The sequence below is a fragment of the Seriola dumerili genome, unplaced genomic scaffold (assembly GCF_002260705.1).
Source record: "Seriola dumerili isolate Sdu_G_001 unplaced genomic scaffold, Sdu_1.0 BDQW01000283.1, whole genome shotgun sequence".
In the NCBI taxonomy this organism is placed as follows: domain Eukaryota; kingdom Metazoa; phylum Chordata; class Actinopteri; order Carangiformes; family Carangidae; genus Seriola; species Seriola dumerili.
The window spans coordinates 1,342,038-1,364,044 of NW_019174538.1; the positions used below are offsets into that span (position 1 = coordinate 1,342,038).

Sequence of the window (22,007 nt, forward strand, 5' to 3'; positions counted from 1 at the left end):
TATGCATTGAAGGATTACTGTAGTTTACTTTGTATTAGAGCATTAAACTTGCAAGTAATTGGAACATTATGGTTGATACAGAACAGGAAAAAATCTAATATAAAGTCAGACTTATCATCTGTATTTACAGCAACACAGATTCAATGAAGAAAATTTGTGTTTTCAAAAGTTATTCTTACTGTACATCATTTAAAGTTCTGACTTCTGCCTAAATTACACATTTTTTTAACAGTGCTACTTGTATAATCTTAAGGAAATGACAGTTTGACAGCATTATTTGATAAAGATCATTTTATTCTAACATGCAGCAATGATTACAGTTGAGTGCTAAACATACACAAAGCTGTGATGCTCTGATAAACCCATTGCATGATGTGTTAGTTAGTCTGCTGCAGAGTTTTGCAAACTGAACCTCTATTGTGAAAACTGAGCACAATCTATCGCAACATGCTGTAATACTGTAGTTCTGCCAGCTGAATGTCCCTGAACCTTTATTCAAGCCAGCGGGGGAAATGATGTGGTGCTCTAGTTGAAACTGGAGCTTATTATAAAGCTTTTTTTTCCATTCATCTCCAGTCCTGTGCTCATGTGTCTGAGCCTAGCCCAAAGGTCTTTACTATGAACAGAAAAGCCACCCTGTGTTTATACCTCATAAAGAGAGAATCAGTCAAGAAAGTTCCCCGGATTATCTACAACATCACATATCAAATATATTCTTATATCCTTGTTCTTTTGTTGTCAGCATCCAAAATTGCTGGCCAGGAACTGTAAAGTCTTGGCAATGCTCAAAGTTACGCTCCCAGCACCCACCAAAGTCTGTTAGATCACATTTTAAGTCAGTTCTTAATTGATTGATTCAACTTCATCTTAGCGAAGTGTCTGTTTATGCAGCAACACACACACAAATGGGAGGGAAAGGGGATTTCTAAAGAAGTAATATCCATATATTTCTGGTCACTGAGCATAAATACTACAGATTTAGCTGCTGTCAGTGGAAAACAGGATGTATCTTCAGCAGTATCAGCACATTTAACCAGAACAAACTGGTGAGACTTCTGAGAAATCTTAGGTAGCTTTGTAGCAAGCAGGGTAACACCGCCAAATTAGCTTATGAGATAGCACAGTAAGACGTTTACAATATTATCTGAACACCATCTCAAAGCCCTGTTCCAAGACAGTTTAAAGAGAAAAAGTTTTTTTCAGATCACTCCATGTTGCAGCTGTGACGGCTTTGTCTTTTATTCAGCAAAGTTGTTAGAAAACTAAAGCAAACCTGCTTTTCACAGCACAGCCATGATGTATTACTGAAAGAAATGTAATGAACTCCAAGTGAGTGGGTTCCAGGTCCTCACAGGCAGAAGGTCTGCCATAAATGACTACATTTCAAGTATCCTTTGTTGTTTTGCTTTATTTTGTGACATTTGATTTAAAAGAAATGGTCTAATAGGATGAACTACTAACCTTGTCGACTGGTGCTCTGTCAGCCTGGCCAAATGGAGGTCTGTCTGGGGGTCTGAAGCCTCCCTGTCTCACAGTGTCCAGAGTGTGTCTTCTCTCCTGAGACCTGAAACACAGTTAGAAGGCGATTAGAGATGAGATAGGTTGATATAAAGATAAAGAAGGGTGCTGATTTCTGCTGATATCTGTTTCATATTTTGGCGAGAGACGTTTTTCATCATCTACTCACTCACACTGAAGTTTGAGAGTTTGATCATAGCAACTGTTTCATAATTGAAATGCAGACCAGACTCTCTTTACTCCAGTTTTTCCCCTTTCGCAGCCAAATAGCACTTGCGAACACCACGACTAATCCCTCCATTAACAATACTGATGCCATGTACAGGAGTGTTTGTAAGAGCTTTCACAAGCTGGTGTCTCTGGTATGGAGCCATGATGTATTACTTTCATTTTAAACATGCAATAAAAGATTTTCCGGCCACTTGGGGGCAGTGGAAACAAGCTGTAAACACAACACTGACATGTTATCACCTTATAAAGTGATGTGATACAGCATGGTGAACTTGCTGGATAAGCAGTTACAGAGCAGCGGTCGGATATTCAATCTCCTTTTTGGTTAACCTTTGACTTCGACGAACTTCTGAGGGAAATATCTAGTTGTGTCCCAATTCAGGGGCGGCACCCTTCAGAGGCTGCATTTGAAGACCGACTGCATCACAGCAGCGTGACCAGGCTGTCCCATTACCAAGGCTCCTTCAAATGTGGCAGAGAAATGCTGCCTTCTTTTCCCGGGGCTCCAACAGGTGGATCCTTCTTGGCCCAGCCTATCCCAACATTCATTGCGTGTCGGTAATAAAAATAATATGGCAGCAAAGACCGACAGAGAGCCCGAGGTTTACACTTTTTAAAGGGATTGGGTTTCAGCTCAGTTGACACAGAATGGATCTGTGGCAATAGACTGACCCGCAGTGAAGGGCAGGGGGACAGTTATACAGTTGAGCAAAGGGGCGGTGGTCAACTGACACACAACGACACTTATGAGAGCGCTGAGAGCGAACCACAACAGTAAAAGTTACCAAAACAATGAGCTGAAAGACACTAAACACCTGCACAGTGCAGAGCAGGGCTGCAGAGTCAGGTGATACACATAACTATATCATCCATTGTTATCAATCCATCGTTATTTCCCTTCCATGTGAATAATATTCATCCCCTGTATCTCAAGAGGATATAAACCTCTGTGTATTTCAGTGATGCGTCAAGCATGAAGTATTTTCATATGTCATACAGCACATGCATGCAATATGCATTGTGTCTGAGGTGTGTGTCAGTCTTACACTGGCAGGTGTCGTGTGGCGGGGGAGGTCGGCGGCTTTCGACTTGGGCTCCCTTCACTCCCTCTCTGTCTTCCAGGCAACGAAGCGCTGTCGCTGTTCACCCGCATCCTGTCAGGACACACACAGAGACTCAGTAACTTTGTGTTGTGTGCATTCATGTGTGTCAGTTTGTCCGTTTAACTGTGTGAAATAATATGGAAGTATAAGACTAGTTTTTTAGTATCTAATGCTACATGTGTTTGTTGATATGAATATATTCATATATCGCAATGTGGATTTGATTATGTGTGTGTGTGTGTGTGTGTGTGTGTGTGTGTGTGTGTGTGTGTGTGCGTGTGTGCGTGTGTGTGTGTGTGTGTATACCGAGTTGTGTTCTCAGTCTGTGGATCTTCTGCTGACAGGTTTCCAGTGCTTCCTCCTCCTCCTCCTCCTCCTCCTCCTCCTCCTTCCTCTCTTTTCCCTCGCTCTGACCTGAGGGAGGAATAGAAGAGAGAAGAGAGAGAAGATATATTAAGCGTATATTTCATTACAGAAAGTACAACCAGTACAAGTTTAAATATGAGAATATGAGATAAAGACTTAGTGACAAAATAATTTCAGGAGGGAGAAGAAGCAGAAGCAAGAGTAAAATAGTGTCACCAGATTTTTTTATATGGAATCTTTTGTAAAAAAGAAAAAAGGTGGACAAAATAATCCAAAGTCCTTACAATATAAAAACAAAAGTACTACCTCTCTAAAACTGTTGAGTCTGTGTCAATGTTAATTCAAATTCATGGCAATTTTTGAGACCATGGCAGCTGAGTTCTATTGTTCAATATTGTATGGTATTGTATGTTATTTAGTCCATCCTCTTTGAATACAGGCTGTACTTTATCTGTATCACATATGACTATGGCCAGAGTTAACTGTGGAAGAGTATAAGGAAATGTGAATTAGATATGCAGTTCAAACACCTACACACAAGAACAGAAAACGAACGTTCAAATACTTTTCTCTGATTCTCTCTGCTTCCAAAAACTTTAAAACCATGGCACCCGACCACACACACACACACACACACACACACACACACACACACACACACACACACACACACACACACACACACACACACACACACACGTCTGAGAGCTCAGATACAGCATTTCTTTATAAGTCTGATTTTCCAGTGTTTGCTCCAGTAGCTGCTATTTCTAACTGCTGTGAACCTGGACACAAACTGGCACATGTTAGCTGCCGTAGCAGAAATCCTACCTGCTGCAGAACTGCACATTTTATCAGGTGATTTTAGTATCGGTGATGTTTATTGCTTATTTTCAACATGTCAGAAAATGAAGAATTAATATCGATTTGAAGGAACAGTTTGACATTTTTGGAGTTAAAGAAGATTGATGCCAAACCTCCCACACCTGATAAATATGAAGCTACAGCCAGCAGCAGAGTTAGCTTAGCTTAGCTTAGCATAAAGACTGGAAACAGAGGGAAACAAAGATCCAAAGGCAAAAAAACCCCAACCAAAACACCTCTAAAGCTCATTAATCAAAATTAAATTTACCAGCAGTGTAAATAATACATTTTGTAGTTTTATTAGGAGTTATGTAGAAAACTATTTCCTATCCCAGAGCAGTGACTCCCAGATGTCACCCCCATCAAGAAGCCAGGCACTTAATCCTGCGTAAACCCATTCATTGCCATTTCTACACCTCAGTTTCTGGATGTGTTAGTTAGTGAGCTTTACAGGTGCTGGTGGGTGGATTATACTTCTGTAAGCCAGGCTAGCTGTTTCCCCCCTGCTTCCAATGTTTATGCTAAAATTAGCTAACCGTCTCCTGGTTGTAATGTCACATTTAGGCAGACAGACATGAGAGTGGCATCGATTTCCTCATCTAACTTAAAGTAAGAAAAATCAGCGTATTTCCCATAATATTATATGTTATATCTATGTGTATGAAAAGCATGTAAATTATTTGCAAAATACATTTTGTTGTGTATTTGTGTTCTCACACGGACAGAAAATCAAACTGTTTCTGTTCTGCATATTTAGCCTTGTAACCATCCTTAGTTAGGGCTTACTCCTTACAACACCTCAGCAGGACATGGCGTTCGTGGCAAATACAAGCAATTTGGTAAAACAATTAGAAAGTAAATAGAACAAGTTCTATTCAGTTCAAACTGGGAAAGAGGCTCCAAGATCCATTTAAAGTACAGTAAAGTCATCAGGGCAGATGATCTTGACTATTGTACAAAGGTAGAAATGTAACTCACGCTTCCAGCACGCTGATGTACTTGTGAGGGATGAGGCCCTTAACCCCTCCCGCTTCACCTCTCCACCAATCACAGGAGGCCTTGCTGTGAAGGACGAGAAGCTCTCCCTGCTTGAACGACAGCTCTGCTGGAGATCTCGCCACGTAGTCAAACATAGCTACTGCTTCCCACTCTGTACACACACATGCACACACACAGCCTGATTATCATCTCATCAAAATGCATCTTTTTTTTAAAATGAATGTTATTCATATGATTCATGTGTGAATATGAAACAGGATTTAAAAGGTTATTCAGAATCTAAATGGGGATAAGTTAGTGTTTATGTATGTGTGGTGAGTGAAGCAAATGGTGAAGCACAAATTTAAGACGAAAGACCAGTCAAATGGGGACAGTTTGCCCAACTGGGGACAAAATCTGTGTCCCCAATTGGGAAGAAGCTGATTTATGGGTCAGTGGGTGATGTTTGGGCTATGTTAAATTTAGAGGTAGGCAAGTATTGGTTATGGTTATGGTAAATGATCGCAAGTCTATTTCATTTCCCCAGTGACCTGTAACAACATGTGTGTGAGTGTGTGAGTGTGTGTGTGTGTGTGTGTACTGTATGCACTCACCATCCTCACTGGGCAGATGCTCAGTCTCTCCGTCTCCCTCCTCTGTGATTGGTTCACTGCAGACAGAAAAATGAAAGTCGGTGGTCATGCACAGTTCCTCACGCACCAACTGTCATAGCAAACTATTTCTTTCTATAAAACAATTCCCCACTTCACTTGTGCAATTTCACACTAGATGAGTAATGAGTAATACCGCTGTGAGACTTTCCAAATGACCCTCAAATCTGCAGAAAACAAGAAGCCAAATCACTGATAACGCTCTGTCATGTGTCAAAAAGTGCATTTTATAAATGTTCAGGAGGAGAACAGAGTTTTATTGAATTCCTTAAAAGCTGATTTGGGGGTGTTAGAGGTTTCCATGGACACTGTCGATAGGCTGGAGGCTTGTGTTCAATTTCAGTGAGCAATCAGCTTAATAGTATTAAGCGGTTTTTACACAAAGCATTTCGAGCTGCACAGAAATGCCTTTGGTGTGGCATGAAATTCTGTTTCAAGAGGATGAGCCATAAAAAGGGGGCTGAGAGGAAGCTGCTCTACATACTTGGAACCGACAGAGTATTGAACTCTAACATGTAAGCCAGGCTGTAGCTCAGTCATTCATTTACTACAAGTCGTCAGAGGACAGAAATAAGTCAACGTGGTTTTTCAGAACACAGGTTATATTATGTTCAAACAAAAATAACAGAGGCCAGCTTGATATTCATGGTGAATCAAAGGTCCCATATTTTATAAAGTGAGTTTTCCATGTCTTTTTTGATTATAGATCAGGTCTAGCTTCTATATTAATACTGTGAAAGTATCAAAGCCTCAGTCCACAGAGAAATGCACACAGCCTGTATTCAGAGCGGGAGCCTTAAAACGAGCCGTTAGGACTTCTGTAACTTTGTGATGTCACAACGAAACACCCACTACACTCAGCCTTTCCCCAAACCTGGCCCCACCCGCACCCACCATCCAACCTATTAGGATTTGGTTTCTCTGAGTGTTTACCTGAAATCTGTTATGTTTTCATTCAATCACTCAGAAAACAGTGAGCCAATCAGAAGAGAGCCTCTGAGCCTCTCATGTGATTGGCTCACCGACCTGTTGTTGCTAGAGCTTCGGAGAGAAGCCTGACAGAGGAGATGTAAAACTACACTGAGATGGTTTTTGTGCTTAAACCTTTAATCCAACCAGATTTGACCAAATGCATCAACACCATTTTCATACCAAGCGCACAAAAATTACAAAATGTAGTAAAATGTTATCAGATGAATTAAAATTATAGTGCCAACCAAATGCACCAATTATTAATTCAGTTAAATAATTAGGGTAGAAAAGGCTTTATACTTTTCCCTCCCTTTTCTCCAGTTAGTTGGTAAAACAACAAAAAGCTCTCTAATTTTTCCCCTGCTTCTATTAGTAGATAAAAGAAATTAAAAGGTCCAAAATGGTGTGAGCAGGCTAACATTGCTCGTGGCGTCTTGCCAGGTAAAAAGCCTTAGCTACTGCTGCTTTCACACAATGTTGTCAGAATGGGGAGAAGAAAAACACATCTTATTCTGACTTGGGAGTGTTCAAGTATTATTCCAAGCTAGTTAGCCCTAATGCTAACTTTGTAGTCACACCAGATAAACAGTCTAAATTAGCTTCTTTTTGTTGTGTTATGTATCTGTAGCAGTTCATTACCAAGTGAAACCAGATACAAACAAACTACCTTCTATAAACTTGACTGACTTAATTACAAACACATCACCACTGGCAGATTGCTGCCATGTTTGTAGCTCTTTTCACCAGGTTGGAGACAGAAACTCCTGATATCTCCAATTACAAGTCAGAGGCCATCGCTTTATGCTCCATTTATTTATTTAACAATCAATATTATTTTTTGATGTAGTCAGTTATACTTCTGACTTGTCTGATAACCTCTTATTACATTTTGTCAGTTTCAAAGCTCCACATCTTCTGACTCATCTTTGCAACAATTATATATTGATGTTAACAGCATTTCATCACAACTAATGCAACATTTATGTCAGCGACGACTCATCTCTCACCAGTACTCCTGCTCCAGAGTCATGTGCTTCTCGTAGACGGGGCCTGGCAGTTCTGATTGGCCGGGGAAAATGATGTCGTGTTGGAGGATCATAGTTTTGACGAGGTCATTAACCTGTGGCTGCCTAGCAACAGCGTCATCAGAATCCACTCCCCTCAGCAGACTCGGGCCGAAGCAAACGGCCAGGTTGTACGGCTGCATCATGTTCTCATCACTGTACTGAGACACACTGGAAAAACACACACACGCAAGCACGCACGCACGCAAGCACGCATGCACACACACACACACACACACACACACAATTTTATTTTTGACATGGTTGTAAAATTTTATGACCTTAGCAGATGGTAGAAGTAAAAGAATATCCCACACGGGGTTGTGTTGTGGCTTACTGATTGAGGAAAGCGAAAAGGTAACGCATCACGACGAGGAGAGGCCGTGGGAAGGTGGAGACAATCACTTTAATCTGGGCAGCTTTCTCTGTCTCTCCCTCGATTTCTGATCATGACAGAAAGGAAAGAGAAATACAGCAAGACTTAAAGAAATATTGTGACAAATACTTAGACTTTTGAAGTGAGGGGTGGGTTGATTTGTTAGGCCACTGCCAGTTAATCTGAATATTTATGGGACGTAAACGACCTGCAGGCAGGTTCACAACTTTCGTTATCTGTGCAAATTGTGACTCAGAGTTTCTGCTTTGGAAAACAGATCTGGGTACATGCCTAAAGGAATAACAGTAATGATAAAAGGAGACAGTGAAAGAGATAACAACAGAGAGCAAACAAGACAGTGAGATGCACCAGGAAAGAGAGCAGAAGTTGCACCACCTTGCATCAACAGTACATGTAGCCTATTTGTAAGGGAGAATTTCACAAACTGATGCACAACCACTGATGTGTGAAAGATCAGTGGTGGTGCAGCAAGTATGTAGCTGCACAAAGCCACGTTAAAATTAGCAGATTTATTAACATGCAAAAGAATTTACCCACATTCTACTGTGCATGAGGGCAAGAGCGAGCTTTACCAAGGTTCAGTAAGAACCTGGAAACCAGATTATATTTATATAAATAAACTGAAAAAGTAACTGAAAGCAGATGTGAAAACCCAAGTGAAATCAGAAACACACACACAGATTTGGAAGTTACATAAGGAGGAGGGGAGTTTCTTACGGACACACTCCAGAAGCTGAGAGTAGCTGTCGTAAGGGAAGAGAGGAGGCTCAAGGCCCCTGAAGTAAAGCTTCAACACGCCGGCCACAGAGTCCAGGTCACACTCACTGTCTGACAGAGGATCCTCTCCTACAGGGAGGTAAAACAGACATGTGTGATGAACATGCCAATGTACAAACAACAGATTACGTTCTGTTTATCATGCAACAACAAGGTGTATCTACAGTTAAGCTGTCGAAAATGACAGGACACTCCTGTAAGATGTAAAATTGTGTTCCTAAATTTTAAATTATTGGGAATTTATAGTTTCTAGTAAAGATAATTGGGATCATTATTATATCCATAATCACATTATATTACTTATTCCTTTTCTTTAAACTAACTGTAATCAGTATTTCTATAGTAACAATGGATCAAATGACTGCCTGCATATGAGAGGATTTCCTCACAGTGTTACAAACCCACAGAATCATCACCTGAGAACCCTCAGCGCTACTGAGCTCTCAGCTCATTGTTTTGGTTCTACAAACCACAGCATTACTGTTGTGGACAACTCTTACTGCTCTCACAACCTCATTTTTGGCTGCAGCAAACTGATTACTGCAGCTTTAAAGTCATGGATGATGTATTTACTCACTGTGATAGGTAATTAGTCACACTATTTGTGATGTTAGTTTTGTGTTTCATTGGGTCAACAGGCGTAAACCTCAGGCCACATAACTAGAAGAAGAAATTAAAAATAATAATAATAATCGAGTTTTGCACATGCACTTTGTGTGTTTCCAGTATGTTTTGAGGATTCTTACAATTATAAAGCTTTTCTGAGTGTGTGAGGTTTTACTGGCTTCCTCCGGTTGAGAAAATTAAAACATGGTTTGGAGGTCATTTTTTGACTGACATGAATCCACTGGAGTGGTTAAAATATGCAACAAACGGAAATGTGTTTCGACAACAACATAATTAAAAAATATATTTTATTTTCCTGTTCTCCACCAGAGGAAAAAGTGATGCCGCTTCAGTGGCTCCACTTCACCTTTATTTTGCAGGAAAACACTATTATAAGATGAGGTCACTTACCTCTCTCAAATGCATCTCTAATGAGGTTAACCTCCCGCTGTGACCCGGGAACTCTGAATATTCCTTCATGGTGGAGGCCTGACACACACACACACAAACACACACACACACACATTCATATTACATTAAATGATCATAAATGCCTCATACATATACACAAACGAGTACTTCCACCTACTCATTCTCAGCGTCCAAAGCTCTCTCAGCGTGGCTTAGTGGTTCATCATAAAAAGTGACTCACCGTGAAGGTTTATGAAACGGATGCAGCTTTCAACCACCACAGGAATCTGCTGCCCAGAGCTCTGGAGAAGAAAGACGATTATAGAAGAGGGGAGAAGAGAGTGTTAGAGACAGAAAGGAGAGTGAGGATGGTGATACAGATACAAATAGGACGACAAGGTTGATATAGAAAATAACCGCCACGACAGGGAGGAGGAATGTGTAAAGGAAGATACTATGTGAGGAAAAAAGCAAATAAATAGAAAGAGGAGATCAACAGAGTTAGCAGAGCAGGGGAATACCAATGAGTGGGCAATAAAATTACTTTTTTTTGGGGTTGATGCGTTTCCATTAACCTGCAAAATGCGTCATTTGAAAATGCGATCTTAAAAATCAGCAATGGAAATGTGAATTTGGTTTTTCAAACTATTCAATAAAGTAGTATTTTGCAAAATTGAAATGGAAACACCTTTTTAACATTCAAGTTGTGAAATTTATCTGTATTTTCATTGTAACCTGTCCTGCCCAGGAAATGTTCAAAGAAATAATAAGGTAGTTGTGCACTTGTAAAATAAAATCTTAAAAAATTCTGGAGGAGAAGTACTGACTCATGTATTGATTAATTAATTTTGCCTGAAATTTAAATACAGGGAGTCTAAAAAATATTGGTCAACTACTGCTAGGACTGCTGCCCATGGAAGATTAAAATAGTATTTCACCACTATCAGACAGCTCAGCGGTGCAGAGTTACATAACGATGACTGGATCACAGACAGCAGCTGTAAAACTAAAAAGATTTCTCAAAAATGTTGCACTATTCCTTTATGTTTTTAAACTGTAGATGTTGCTAAAGCTCAAAAATGTTCCAGTTAAAGAGTGTCTTCAACAGCCCACCGGCCTGCTTGCTGTATATAAGAGGTCACAGCTGGGCTTCAGTACCTGTGTCCGAGACATTCTCCTTCTTCTTCTGCACCAAGCCAAGCACAGCAGAGAGGAGACAGAGAAAAAGCAGAGATTAGAAAAAGGGAGAGCGAGAAATAAGGGGGAATAAAGATTTGGAAGCAGTGGGAAGAGGCCGCACATAAGCACACACACACACACACACACACACACACACACACTCAATAGAGGAGTCGAGAGAGGAGGCAGCAAAGAGGCCAGTGCGTTTTAATCCCTTTCACAAGAGAGGGAGAGATAAAAGGAGGGAATGGACTGAAAGGACAGAAAGCCAGCAGTAAGCTATAAGCATGACCATACACATGAAGGCGGCAGTAAGTACACTGGGAAGATGGAGGGTTAGTGTGTGCTTTTTTGGCAAGACCCCCCCCCCCACCCTATATTCTTCTGCATCAGTGTGACAGGAGTCTGCAAAAATTTCCTTTCGGAGGGTTGAAGAGCAGCACAGTGCAGCAAGCAAATCAAAAGGAGGTTAACACAAGGGTCTGTTTTATTTGTATGTGTGTGTGTATGAGTGTTACCTGTATGTAGGAGACTATGTCTGTGGTGAAGAGTGTGTGGCAGAATTGGGAAACAGGTCTGGACTTCCGCACACGCACTGACCGAGCACATTGCATTCTGGGAAATATAATAAATAAAATGCATGATGCCATTTTACACGTGGGTATTAATACTCAAGATCTAATTGCTATGATTAGTTACACTTTAAGTATTTCCACCCTCCGAAAAAAGAAATCAACATTTTGGTTTAAATTTGATCAGTCAGTCTCTTTCCTCTTCTCTTTGTCCTCTCTGCTCTCTCCATGTCTCTGTGCCTCTCTCAGTCACACTCTCTTTATTCTCGGCTGTGTAAATACATTGTTTACCTGGAAGGGTCACTGTCGACGGCCTCAGCTGGAAGAAAGAGACAGACAAACAAGTCAGAGAGAGTACACAAGGGTTGTTCTAGGGCCCTGGTGCAAAGACTGTGCAGCAGTATTAAAGGGGAACCGATTTTGCGCATCAAACTTTGTGTACAGGTCTTGAGGCGTACTACTGCATATGTGACAAAAGGCCTTTTCTGACTCCAGAGGGAGCTGTGTGAAGTCTGATAAATGCCCTCAAGTGACTCTGTAGCCCGCTTCTCTCTGCTTGAGGTTAGTGGCTTGAAGCTGGGTTGAGGCAGGTTTTAAAAAGGAAGAAGAATGAGAGGAAGTAAAAAAAAAAAAAAGAAAAGAGAATATCTCTGGTTCAGCTGTATAGATTTTGATCCTGTACAGCGTGAGTCTGACAGTGTTATATCAGTTAAATGTTATATCAGTGGAGTGGAACTTTGGAAATTCTGCAGTGATCAGAGTTAGCAGAGGTATCATTTCACAGATTCAACCAGTGGCCCTACCAATTATCTCACACTATAGAAGAAGAGTACCTTTCTGTATGGCATCTTGTAGAAGGTCATGTTTGGCTTGAAGTTTGAAGGTCAGAGAACTGCTGGTGAGGAACTCCTTCACTTTCTGAGAGAAAAAACAAAAACAAACATATGTATTAAGTAGGTAACAACTGAGTCCTTGTCAGGTTGGAAAAGCTCCTCAAACATGATTTAAACCAGTGGGTCACAGAGTGGTGTCTGGGGACCCCCAGGGGTGCTTGACGGGGCTCCTGGGGGTCCCAAGAAATAAAGGGGAATCATTTATTTTCACTATAATTCATCCATAAGTAACACAATGACAGAACGTATGACTAAAAGCAAAAATCTTATCAGATGGGAGATCCTGGGGCAGAATCTTATCAAATGGCGGTCAGCGGTCTAATTTGTGTCAGTTTGGGTCCTTGGCGTAAAACAGTTTGAGAACCACTGATTTATAGTGTTCAGATTCTCCTCAGGAAAAAAAAAACAATGACAATACCAGCATAAAACACAATTAATGATCAACTGTACTCAGGTAAGAAAATGTAATTCTACAAACTAAAACATGCACATCATTTCAGAGATGGACATCTTTGTTTTGATATACAGCCAATGTTGGAACTATCAAAAGCAATGATTGTGACCTATGCATTGACTCACTGTAAAATAATAGGTCTCTGTCTCCTGCTGATTGGCTCGACGCTTGGCAAGGGTAAGTTTTGGGGCAGTACTTCCCCCAGGGGCCTCGTTTGATAGGCCGCTGGGCACATCGGGCGAGGGGTTGCAGTCACTGTCACACATGCTGTCCAGCAGGGCTGTGAGTGTGGCTTTAAGTGTTTTACTGATCTGAGGAGGGGAAGGAAAGGTTGATTTGTTTTTATTCATCATTATTTAATTGATTAGATATTTTGTGAAGGCATTTTTTTATTCAATGTAACACAATGTAAAGACATTGTCACTGAGTGAGTGACTGATGGACAGACAGATGGGGACAGACAGACAGATCATTATGGAAACAGGTAGAGGTAATAATTAGCTTACCTCCTCCGTTTCCAAGGTAACGGCAGCGAGTCGAGACTGGAGCTGCTGGAACCTGGTCTCCAGCTCGTACCTCACTTGGCTCTCCGCACTCACTTCACATACCTGAAATACACAAACAATACATTATATAACACTAAGAGGCATCTTCACATTCAAATCAATGGGATGTTGTTGGAAGAGTGAAAGGTGATTATTATTTGATGAGAGGAGCAGAGGGTGATGGGCGCAGTGAAAATACTTTTTCCTTCAGTCTTTGTTTAAGTCGACTTTATAAACACAAATAAATTAAAGAACAATTTGCATGCACTATGTAATAAATGTAAACTAAGCAACAGGAACTTCAGTGTAAAAAAACCTATAGCTGCCATTGTAAATTTAGCAGGGTACAGGTCATAATTGCACAGAACAGAGTTCACCCACTGATCCAAAGTAAAGTTAACTACAGTCCACAGGGTCTGCAAGTAATACATGGGTCATGTAGAAGCATAAGGGCTAACATTCAAATAAGGACTCTGCACACTCTGCACACTGAAATATGGATGCAACTAAACCCCACCCCTCTTAGTTACTGTTGCTATGTCGGTCAAACCTGCCAATCAACCACAGAAAAACAAGGCAGATTACCTTTTGAAAGTAACAGTCATTTCTGAATGGGGTTTTAATTTTATACAGAGGCATGAAAAAGCAGGATGCTCATTTCCAGCTGATGAGCTGTAGCTAGTTAGCTAAATTACGCTAACTCTGTGAATTGGTTGAAAACTCTGTCTCCAGCTGACAATTCACTCTCTTTAAAGATGACAAAACATGATATAATGCTAAAAGACTCAAGTTAAACCTACATGTCCCAGGCAAAAAGCCAGCACCAGATGCCTACTACAGAAAAACAAAGAGGGCTAGCCGATGAGTTGGGGAAACTTAACGCTATCTTAGCTAAAGAGTTTAGCTGAGGCTGCTTGAGTCTAAACTTCCCAAACCAAAGAAAGAGCAGGAGAGAACTGCTAACCTTAGCCGACACTGTCATATAGTAACATCTTGGCTAGCACAACGTAACATGTAACCCCACATAATAAAATAGTCAGCTGACGATATGCCCTTTGGCTTTGGAAGTAAATGCTAGGTTATTCAGTAGGTAGTAAGCTAGTTAGCTAGACATGCTAATGTTAGCGGCTTAAAGCACATAAACACACTGTTTCATCCGTTCCTTACACTTTTGTTAGTGTTGACAACCAAAATGGCCACGAAAAAGACAACATACAATTATGCAGTAGTTACATAATAAACCAAAATGGTGTCAATGTTGTGTCTTTGACTAGACAATGGGTACTACACCTGTGAATATAACAAAAAGTTACTTCCACAGAAACCATACACCTGTGCCGGAGGTAGGCAACAGTGACTTCACCTGGTCTCCCTCATGTGGGTGGTAGTTGAATCTGAACGGGAGGCAGAAGGCGGCGTCGTGTTGCTGTAGTAACGCATCCCTGTCTCCGCCCTGGTCCAGAGATGTCACGGCTGCCTCCAGCTGCTTAAGCCCGGTCTCCTCCGTCTTCTGGATGCGCAACCTACTGGCCAGGTAGCACCTCATCACCCTCTCCACGGACAGGTGGAAACCGAGGTCGCAGCACTGCCAGGAGGGAAGGAGGGAGAGGACAGAGGAAAAGATGGATGGAAGGAGGGAGAGAAAAAGGGAAGGAGGAAATGGGGATGGAAGGGATGAAGAGGGAGAAAGAAAGAATTAGAAAAAATAACGTGGTGGTTGTAGTGTGTGAGAAAAAAAAGGTACGCTTTTCTTCAGAAAATAACAGGAAAGAGTGGCACAAAAACTTATCTGAAAAACCACCGAACACTTTCACAGTTTCATAAACACACAAACAATGACACAACTGAAATTGTATGTTTCTTACATCGATGAGAGTGCTCAGGTCCTGCAGGTAGTATTTGTTCATAGCTGCATTGGATGCTGCTAGATTCAGCAGGTAGTCATTACGAGCCTTTGTGCATTTCAGCTGGGTCTCCTGCACTCGACCGTGCCTCTGTGCACAAACACACACACACACAAACACACACAAACAAAACGAAAAACAAGTAAGATAACTTATGTTAGAACACAACACCATGTGTTGACCATGACAACACATTATGATATCATGTGTGTTGCACCTTCTTACTCAAAAACATATGTGTAAAGGAGGTATGCTTCTATAAAACTGTGACGTTCATACCCGTAAACACACTCAGATAAGACAAGAAGAACAGGAAATGTTCTGTTGTTCTGTGGAAAGATATTCTTCAAGATTTCCTGTCACCTGTTCTCACATTCTTTCTCACACAGAGACACACATGCGCTCACCTTCTCCATCAGTCTCTCCATCTTCTTCACAGAGCTCCGCCTCTGTCCCCCTGATTGGCCGGGGCCGAGCTCAGCCGACTTGCCAGTGTGTCTCTCTTCCAGCCGCTCGGCTTCCTTCAGCTTCCCCTCAGCTATCAAACAGTCTGTGTGGTACTGGTTGTACGTCTTCATAGCCTTAACATAAACTCCACATTAGCATTGACTCTGCATTACTACAATAATATTTTGCATAGTTGCATGCGGGACAATATGATAAAGTGCTCACTGTCTGGAGTTCAGTGGTGACCTTTAGCAGCTCATCCTGCATCTGGATTCCAACTTCTTTGCTCTGAAATTTACAAGATGTAAATTGTTAGCCACAAATATTTTACACTTTGTTATTTTAAAGAAATAGTAATAGACATTTTTGAAAATATACTCATTTGCTTTCTTGCTGAGAGTAAGATGAGAAGACTCCACTCATGACCACTCATGTTTGTCTGCTAAATATGAAGCTACTTGACTAGCAGCAGGCGATTAGCTTAGCTTAGCTTAGCTCCAGCACTTAAGTCCCATAAAACCCAAACATGACATTTCTACATTTAAGTTTTTGTAGAGATAAAACAAACAAGATATCATGTATTATTAAGAAGACTTTAGAGGTGATGGTTCTTTTTTTTTGAAAGAGCAAGGCTAGTTTTTAGCTCAGCTAAGCTAACCGCCTGCTGACTCCCCTAAAGCTAGGCAAGAATGCAGGAAAGCATATTTTAAATATTTTAATTTCTTTAAATATTTTATATTATTTATTACTTTCATTAAAAATTAACTTAAAAAATGAATACAAAATATTATTAATGCATCACTTTTGCTACCTTTTAAGAAAGATTTCCTGTTGGAAAAGACAAAAATTCATTCTCCATTTTTATTCAAATTTAGCCATTATCACTTCTGTTGCTATTTCATACAATTGCAGTGTACTTCTTTAGCAATAACACATTCAGTTTACTGCCAACAGTGATTTTAGAGAAGCTAAAAGGGTCTTGGTCTACTTGGCGTCAAGCCTAACAACAACCTCTTAGCTTCTTTGAAAACTGTGGAGGCTTAATTAAAATTCTGCTCACTTTTCATCTCTGAGAAGGTACAGAGAGAGTGTGTGTCTGACAACCAGTAATTTGAGCAAGATGAGTCTGTGTACTTTATAGAATGAATGAAACTGCAGATGCCACTGCGGTACCAAGACAGATAACAGGACAAATACATTACAGGGGATTTAAATGAAGAGTTTCATTGTGTTCGGTGCATGTCAACTTAAAGAGCTTATTTGGTGAGTTTGTTCATCTTTCAAGGCTGGCAACTAACAACTGGAGACATTTAAGTGTTGTTCTGTATTAAAAAATGAAACTGGCAACACTGAAAAAAACATCTTTATGAATTTATGCATTCATGAATTCATAAATTCTTATTTTTCTTACAGGAGACAGAGCTGACAGAGTGGAGTGTGACTTAAATTAGTGTAACTCTACTTTAATATGACAATAAAAGACTTATTAGATAAAATATTGTTTTATTTCAAGCTCATTTCAAGGTTTGGGCCATCGTTTATACTGGCAATAATGATTTTTCACTCAACAGGTTTTATTACAATATCTAGAACACAGTAATCCTGTACAAATACACAACTACATACGGTATTCATTGCGTTCCCAAAGTCTTCAGACCCATTCAGTTTTTTCAGATTTTGTTATGTAGCAGCCTCATACTAAAATAAAAGAAAATAAAAACAGAATTTGCTGCATAAATCTGGACTCAGTTCTCCATAATGACAAAGTGAAAACAGAAATTTAGAAATTTTTGCAAATTTGATAAAAAAGAAAAACTGAAATATCATATTGACATAAATATTGAGGCTCTTGAAATTAAGGGTTAGGATTAGGTGCCTCCAATTTGTCTTGATCATCTTTGAGATATTTCTACACCTTGATTAATACATTTGTAGAAATTTCTAAAATTCTGTTTTCACTTTGTCATAATAGAGTATTGAGTGTAGATTGATGAGGAAATGTACTTTTTATTTTAGCCAATGGCATAACAAACCTTGAAACCTTATACAGTCAGTATAAAATAAGAATGTAAGGATGCAAAAGCAAGAAGAAGAAGAAGAAGAAGAAGAAGAAGAAGAAGAAATGTGTATATGTGCATTAAACACACTTACTGTCTACACACTTATCTACTTAGTCTTGTGGGTGAATGTCTCACCCTTGTGCTGTACGTGTCCAGTGTGAGTTTGTTTCTGCATTAGGGTGACTGTTATGAGGACCCTGAGTATATGAGTTTTCCTTTGTTCCTGTTGCTATTCACTTGTTAAATGGCAGACAGTATTTTACTGTTGTCTGGAGGTTGCTTATTTGCACAGACTGCACTTTGACCTTGATGAATGAACTCTTACATATCACTCTGGCCATCATGCCTCACTGTATGTTGAGGTTTGGTGCTATGTGTGTCTTTCAATGTGCATTTTTTGTATGGCCATTTAGACATTTTTGTAATTTCCCTGTGAAGGACAATAAAGATACTTTGAACTTTGAATTTTGCACGTGTCTTTACACAAACCAATCCTCCACTCACCCGTTTGTGCAGACGGTGTGTATCCTCTGTACTGTGGACCAGTCTCTGTGTGAGCGTGTTGCAGCAGGTGTCACCCAGTGCCGCATGTTCCCGGCTCTCCAGACGAGTCTGGGTCAGCAAAACAGACCAGACCTGACACACAGACTGACCCCACTGCTCCTTCCTGGAGAAAAAAAACACACACACATCCTCATTGGCAAACTGAAGCGCTTCAGAATCACCCGAGAGAGAGGGGGGGAGACACAAATGTCCGCTACACACACTGTACACACACTTACTTCTTCGTCTTGAGGGTGAACCTCTCGGTGAGTTTATCGAGGGCACGCGCGTATTCAGCCTCGATGTCGCCTCGACGCCGGAGAAACTCAGAGAGGTCTGAGAGCTGCTGCTGTTTCACCTCCACCTGAGAATCTAAAACCTTGATCTGGTCTGTCAGCTGGGCCCGCAGGTCTGACACACACAGGGTGACAGAGACAGACAGGGAGACAGACACAGAGAGGAAATGGAAGACAAGTCATTTCAGTACATGTTGATAAGCCTGGACACACACTGGCATGCAAACACAGAGAGTGACGTGAGGACACACATGCACATACATGGATGATGCAGTGATCAGATGTTTGTTTGTTTTTTTGCAAAAGGTGAACTTGGTACATTCTTCTTTTTTCCCCCTATTTACAATGAAGGTCTTCGCTCCATGCAAGAAATAAAATATTTACCTGACCTCAAACTGTGCTAGATTCATACATTTTTGCTAAAGTCTTCTTACTTGTCAGTCAAGACAGTTTGATGATATACCCATACACAAATGTAATATGTACATATATTGAATTTCCATATATGAAATATATGTACAGTACATATAAAACCATGTGTGTAAAAAATCTGACGTTGTAACAATTTTCATATATTTACATATTGGTCTAGCCCAAATATGTATGTATGATTATATTGTAGACATGTGATACATAAATATATATCCATCCCAAAACCTGTGGATATTATATAAAGTGGGTTCCAAAAGTCTGAGACCACTTTGCCAGAGTGGGAAGAAGATAATATCTAATAATATATCTCCTTATAGGTGAGCTATATGTAAACATCACTCTTGATATAGGGACATATATATCAGATATTACATTTCTGTACCTTCAATACATCAATTAACAAGAGCACAGTCTGGAATTATGTTAAACTTTCCTCCAGAAACACTGATCATCATTTGGTGCATTAAAAATAGATCCACAGAGAACAGTCTACTCCTCAGATTTTAATTGTTGGCATCTCCACAGAGCGAATTATGTTCCAACGGTTTTATTCAGACATAATCATCACACTGTTTGGGAACGCCAAGAAGCCTCTCTGTTTTGGGAAGCGGTATACATAATATTATAGATAAGAATATTCTCCACTGTTCTGCTGCTAAATTATGATTCGCTGCTTAATTTATCAAAGTTTTAATAAAGAGTGTAACTTACAGCAGTGTGTTTTCTCCAGTTGGTTACTTTTAAAGTTGGATGTTATTTATTCAGAAGGGGAAGCCAGAAAACAGAAATGTACATGTATGTCAGTGCATGCATGTGTATATTTGTATACATATGCTGTACTGGAGAGCAGCTCTCGTCTTCAGTCTTTACTCTATGTGTATTTTATATCTTTATGCTTCATGTTGCATGTTAATAAATATGAAAATAAAAGATGAAATAAAATGGATACATGCATATCACACCACACAGGCACACACTGTACAGTATGGAGACACAGTGTATGTATATTTTGGAAATATTAAATGCATATATAATGTGTATGGCTCCCTGAGGAACAGCTCATTCACACAAGAATATATAACAATGTTTTTTAACACAAGATTGAATAAAACACTGTCCTTGCTGTCATTTGGAGGTGTGATTGATTTTTATTTTGAACAATTTGACTGCATATGGATGGATTATTACACACAGCTCACTTGTAATGACCCAATATAACCTCATACCACACACCTCCCTCCACGCACAAGCACAATTAAACCAGCAGTGACATGCCCCGGCGCTGCACTTTTGATGTGAAAAGGCTAATACAAACATCATCCTCACAAATAACACCGCCCTCGCTTTGCTCCCTCACCTCTCTCTTTCTTTTCTTTTCTTACCCGTTCTCAGCTCCCATTTTATCTTCCTCGCTTGCCCCCCCCTTCACCCTCCACCCCTCCCCAACCACTCTGCCCACTCCATCTTTCCCCTCTTTACTCTTTTTCTGTGTCTCTGTGTGAGTACACAGCCCTGGGCTGACTGGATGTGAGGAGACAGCATCACTAATACTGACTATAAATACAGCCTTGTAGTACAGTACAGAGAGCCAGCCAGCCACAGCATGCACGCTCCAAAACACAGCACATAACACACACACACACAGCTGTTGTCATGTAAAACTCTTGTTGTGCCAGTACTGGTCATTTTCATGTTTTCTCTGATTAAAGGCTGAAAAGATTTTCTGACCTACTGACATAAGGAAATTCTTCATATGGATCATCATCAAGCTCCAAGCGTTCTATCAGTTCCTGACCATGTTTACCAGTACAAATACAAATGTATTCAGAGAGAGTATATGGCTGGATGACTGTGCAAAGCAACTGCACATTCATGCATGAATGCACATGTGCTGTCTTATACGCATTCATGCATACAAAGAAGAGCACATGCACAAACAGAGGTGTGATAAAGGGCAGAGATGTACAGAAGCACACAGCGCGCACACACACACACACACACACACACACACACACACACACACACACACACACACACACACACAGACACACACACACACACACACACACAGTGTCTTACCTTTCATCTGCGATTCATACTCGGCCAGACTCCCTTTCTCCCTCCTCAGCTTTCCATGTGATGTCATCATCTTTGACCCCTTGACCCTCGTCTGTCACTGAGACCTTACTTCCTGAACCCTGCTTCTTCTCGTATCCTCACGGTCTCGCTCCCCGAAACCTCTCAACCTCAGCGCCTGCTCTAGCTCTTGTAGTCTGTGACCTTTCACCCCTGACCCCCTTGGCCTTGCTGCTCTACAGCTGCACGTAGCGCATCAGCATCAGTGTCGATCGGCTGCGCTCAGTGGGGATGTCAGTCGGGTCGATGTGTCCATGGAATCCCCTGGGTTTCTGGTATGAATGCTGATCATCCATAGGTGAACCGGCCTGAGAAGAAGACAGTGGGGGGAGAAAAAAGAGGAAAGAGAGGATAACGGTAAGAGAGGAAGCCGATGACAAGAGGACAACAGGGGGCGAGAGAGAATATATTGAGACCAGAATCAGAGGATGAAAGAGTCAGGAGGAGGAGGACAAATGAGGCCAGAGCGACAAGACTGAAAGGGACAGTGTCACCAGATAGGGAGATTTAATAGGAGGGACAGCGAGATGGGGGCAGAGCGCAGAATGGACAGTAAGAGGGCAGAGTGATGGGGATGTGAGGGAGGAA

The 22,007-nt window shown here is 40.8% G+C and overlaps 1 protein-coding gene across 3 annotated transcripts in view; it reads right to left on the minus strand.

The window, feature by feature from the left end:
- The window catches only part of LOC111230717 (SLIT-ROBO Rho GTPase-activating protein 3-like), a 33,767-nt gene that overhangs the window by 3,115 nt on the left and 8,645 nt on the right, over window positions 1-22,007 (minus strand). For 2 of the 3 annotated variants that reach the window (XM_022757543.1, XM_022757542.1), the window contains exons 2-23: window positions 21,363-21,727; window positions 18,795-18,966; window positions 18,517-18,679; window positions 16,178-16,240; window positions 15,913-16,086; window positions 15,467-15,595; window positions 14,965-15,186; window positions 13,563-13,664; window positions 13,182-13,367; window positions 12,543-12,627; window positions 12,001-12,028; window positions 11,656-11,752; window positions 10,200-10,260; window positions 9,959-10,036; window positions 8,882-9,010; window positions 8,105-8,210; window positions 7,711-7,938; window positions 5,675-5,730; window positions 5,061-5,232; window positions 3,159-3,266; window positions 2,796-2,903; window positions 1,462-1,564 (exon numbers count right to left, since the gene is read on the minus strand). In XM_022757543.1, the coding sequence (XP_022613264.1) occupies window positions 1,462-1,564; window positions 2,796-2,903; window positions 3,159-3,266; window positions 5,061-5,232; window positions 5,675-5,730; window positions 7,711-7,938; window positions 8,105-8,210; window positions 8,882-9,010; window positions 9,959-10,036; window positions 10,200-10,260; window positions 11,656-11,752; window positions 12,001-12,028; window positions 12,543-12,627; window positions 13,182-13,367; window positions 13,563-13,664; window positions 14,965-15,186; window positions 15,467-15,595; window positions 15,913-16,086; window positions 16,178-16,240; window positions 18,517-18,679; window positions 18,795-18,966; window positions 21,363-21,432 (2,640 nt within the window). In that variant the 5' untranslated portion in view covers window positions 21,433-21,727. Of the gene's footprint in view, window positions 1-1,461; window positions 1,565-2,795; window positions 2,904-3,158; window positions 3,267-5,060; window positions 5,233-5,674; window positions 5,731-7,710; window positions 7,939-8,104; window positions 8,211-8,881; window positions 9,011-9,958; window positions 10,037-10,199; window positions 10,261-11,116; window positions 11,145-11,655; window positions 11,753-12,000; window positions 12,029-12,542; window positions 12,628-13,181; window positions 13,368-13,562; window positions 13,665-14,964; window positions 15,187-15,466; window positions 15,596-15,912; window positions 16,087-16,177; window positions 16,241-18,516; window positions 18,680-18,794; window positions 18,967-21,362; window positions 21,728-22,007 lie in introns of all 3 variants that reach the window. The other variant, XM_022757544.1, reaches the window with a different exon arrangement.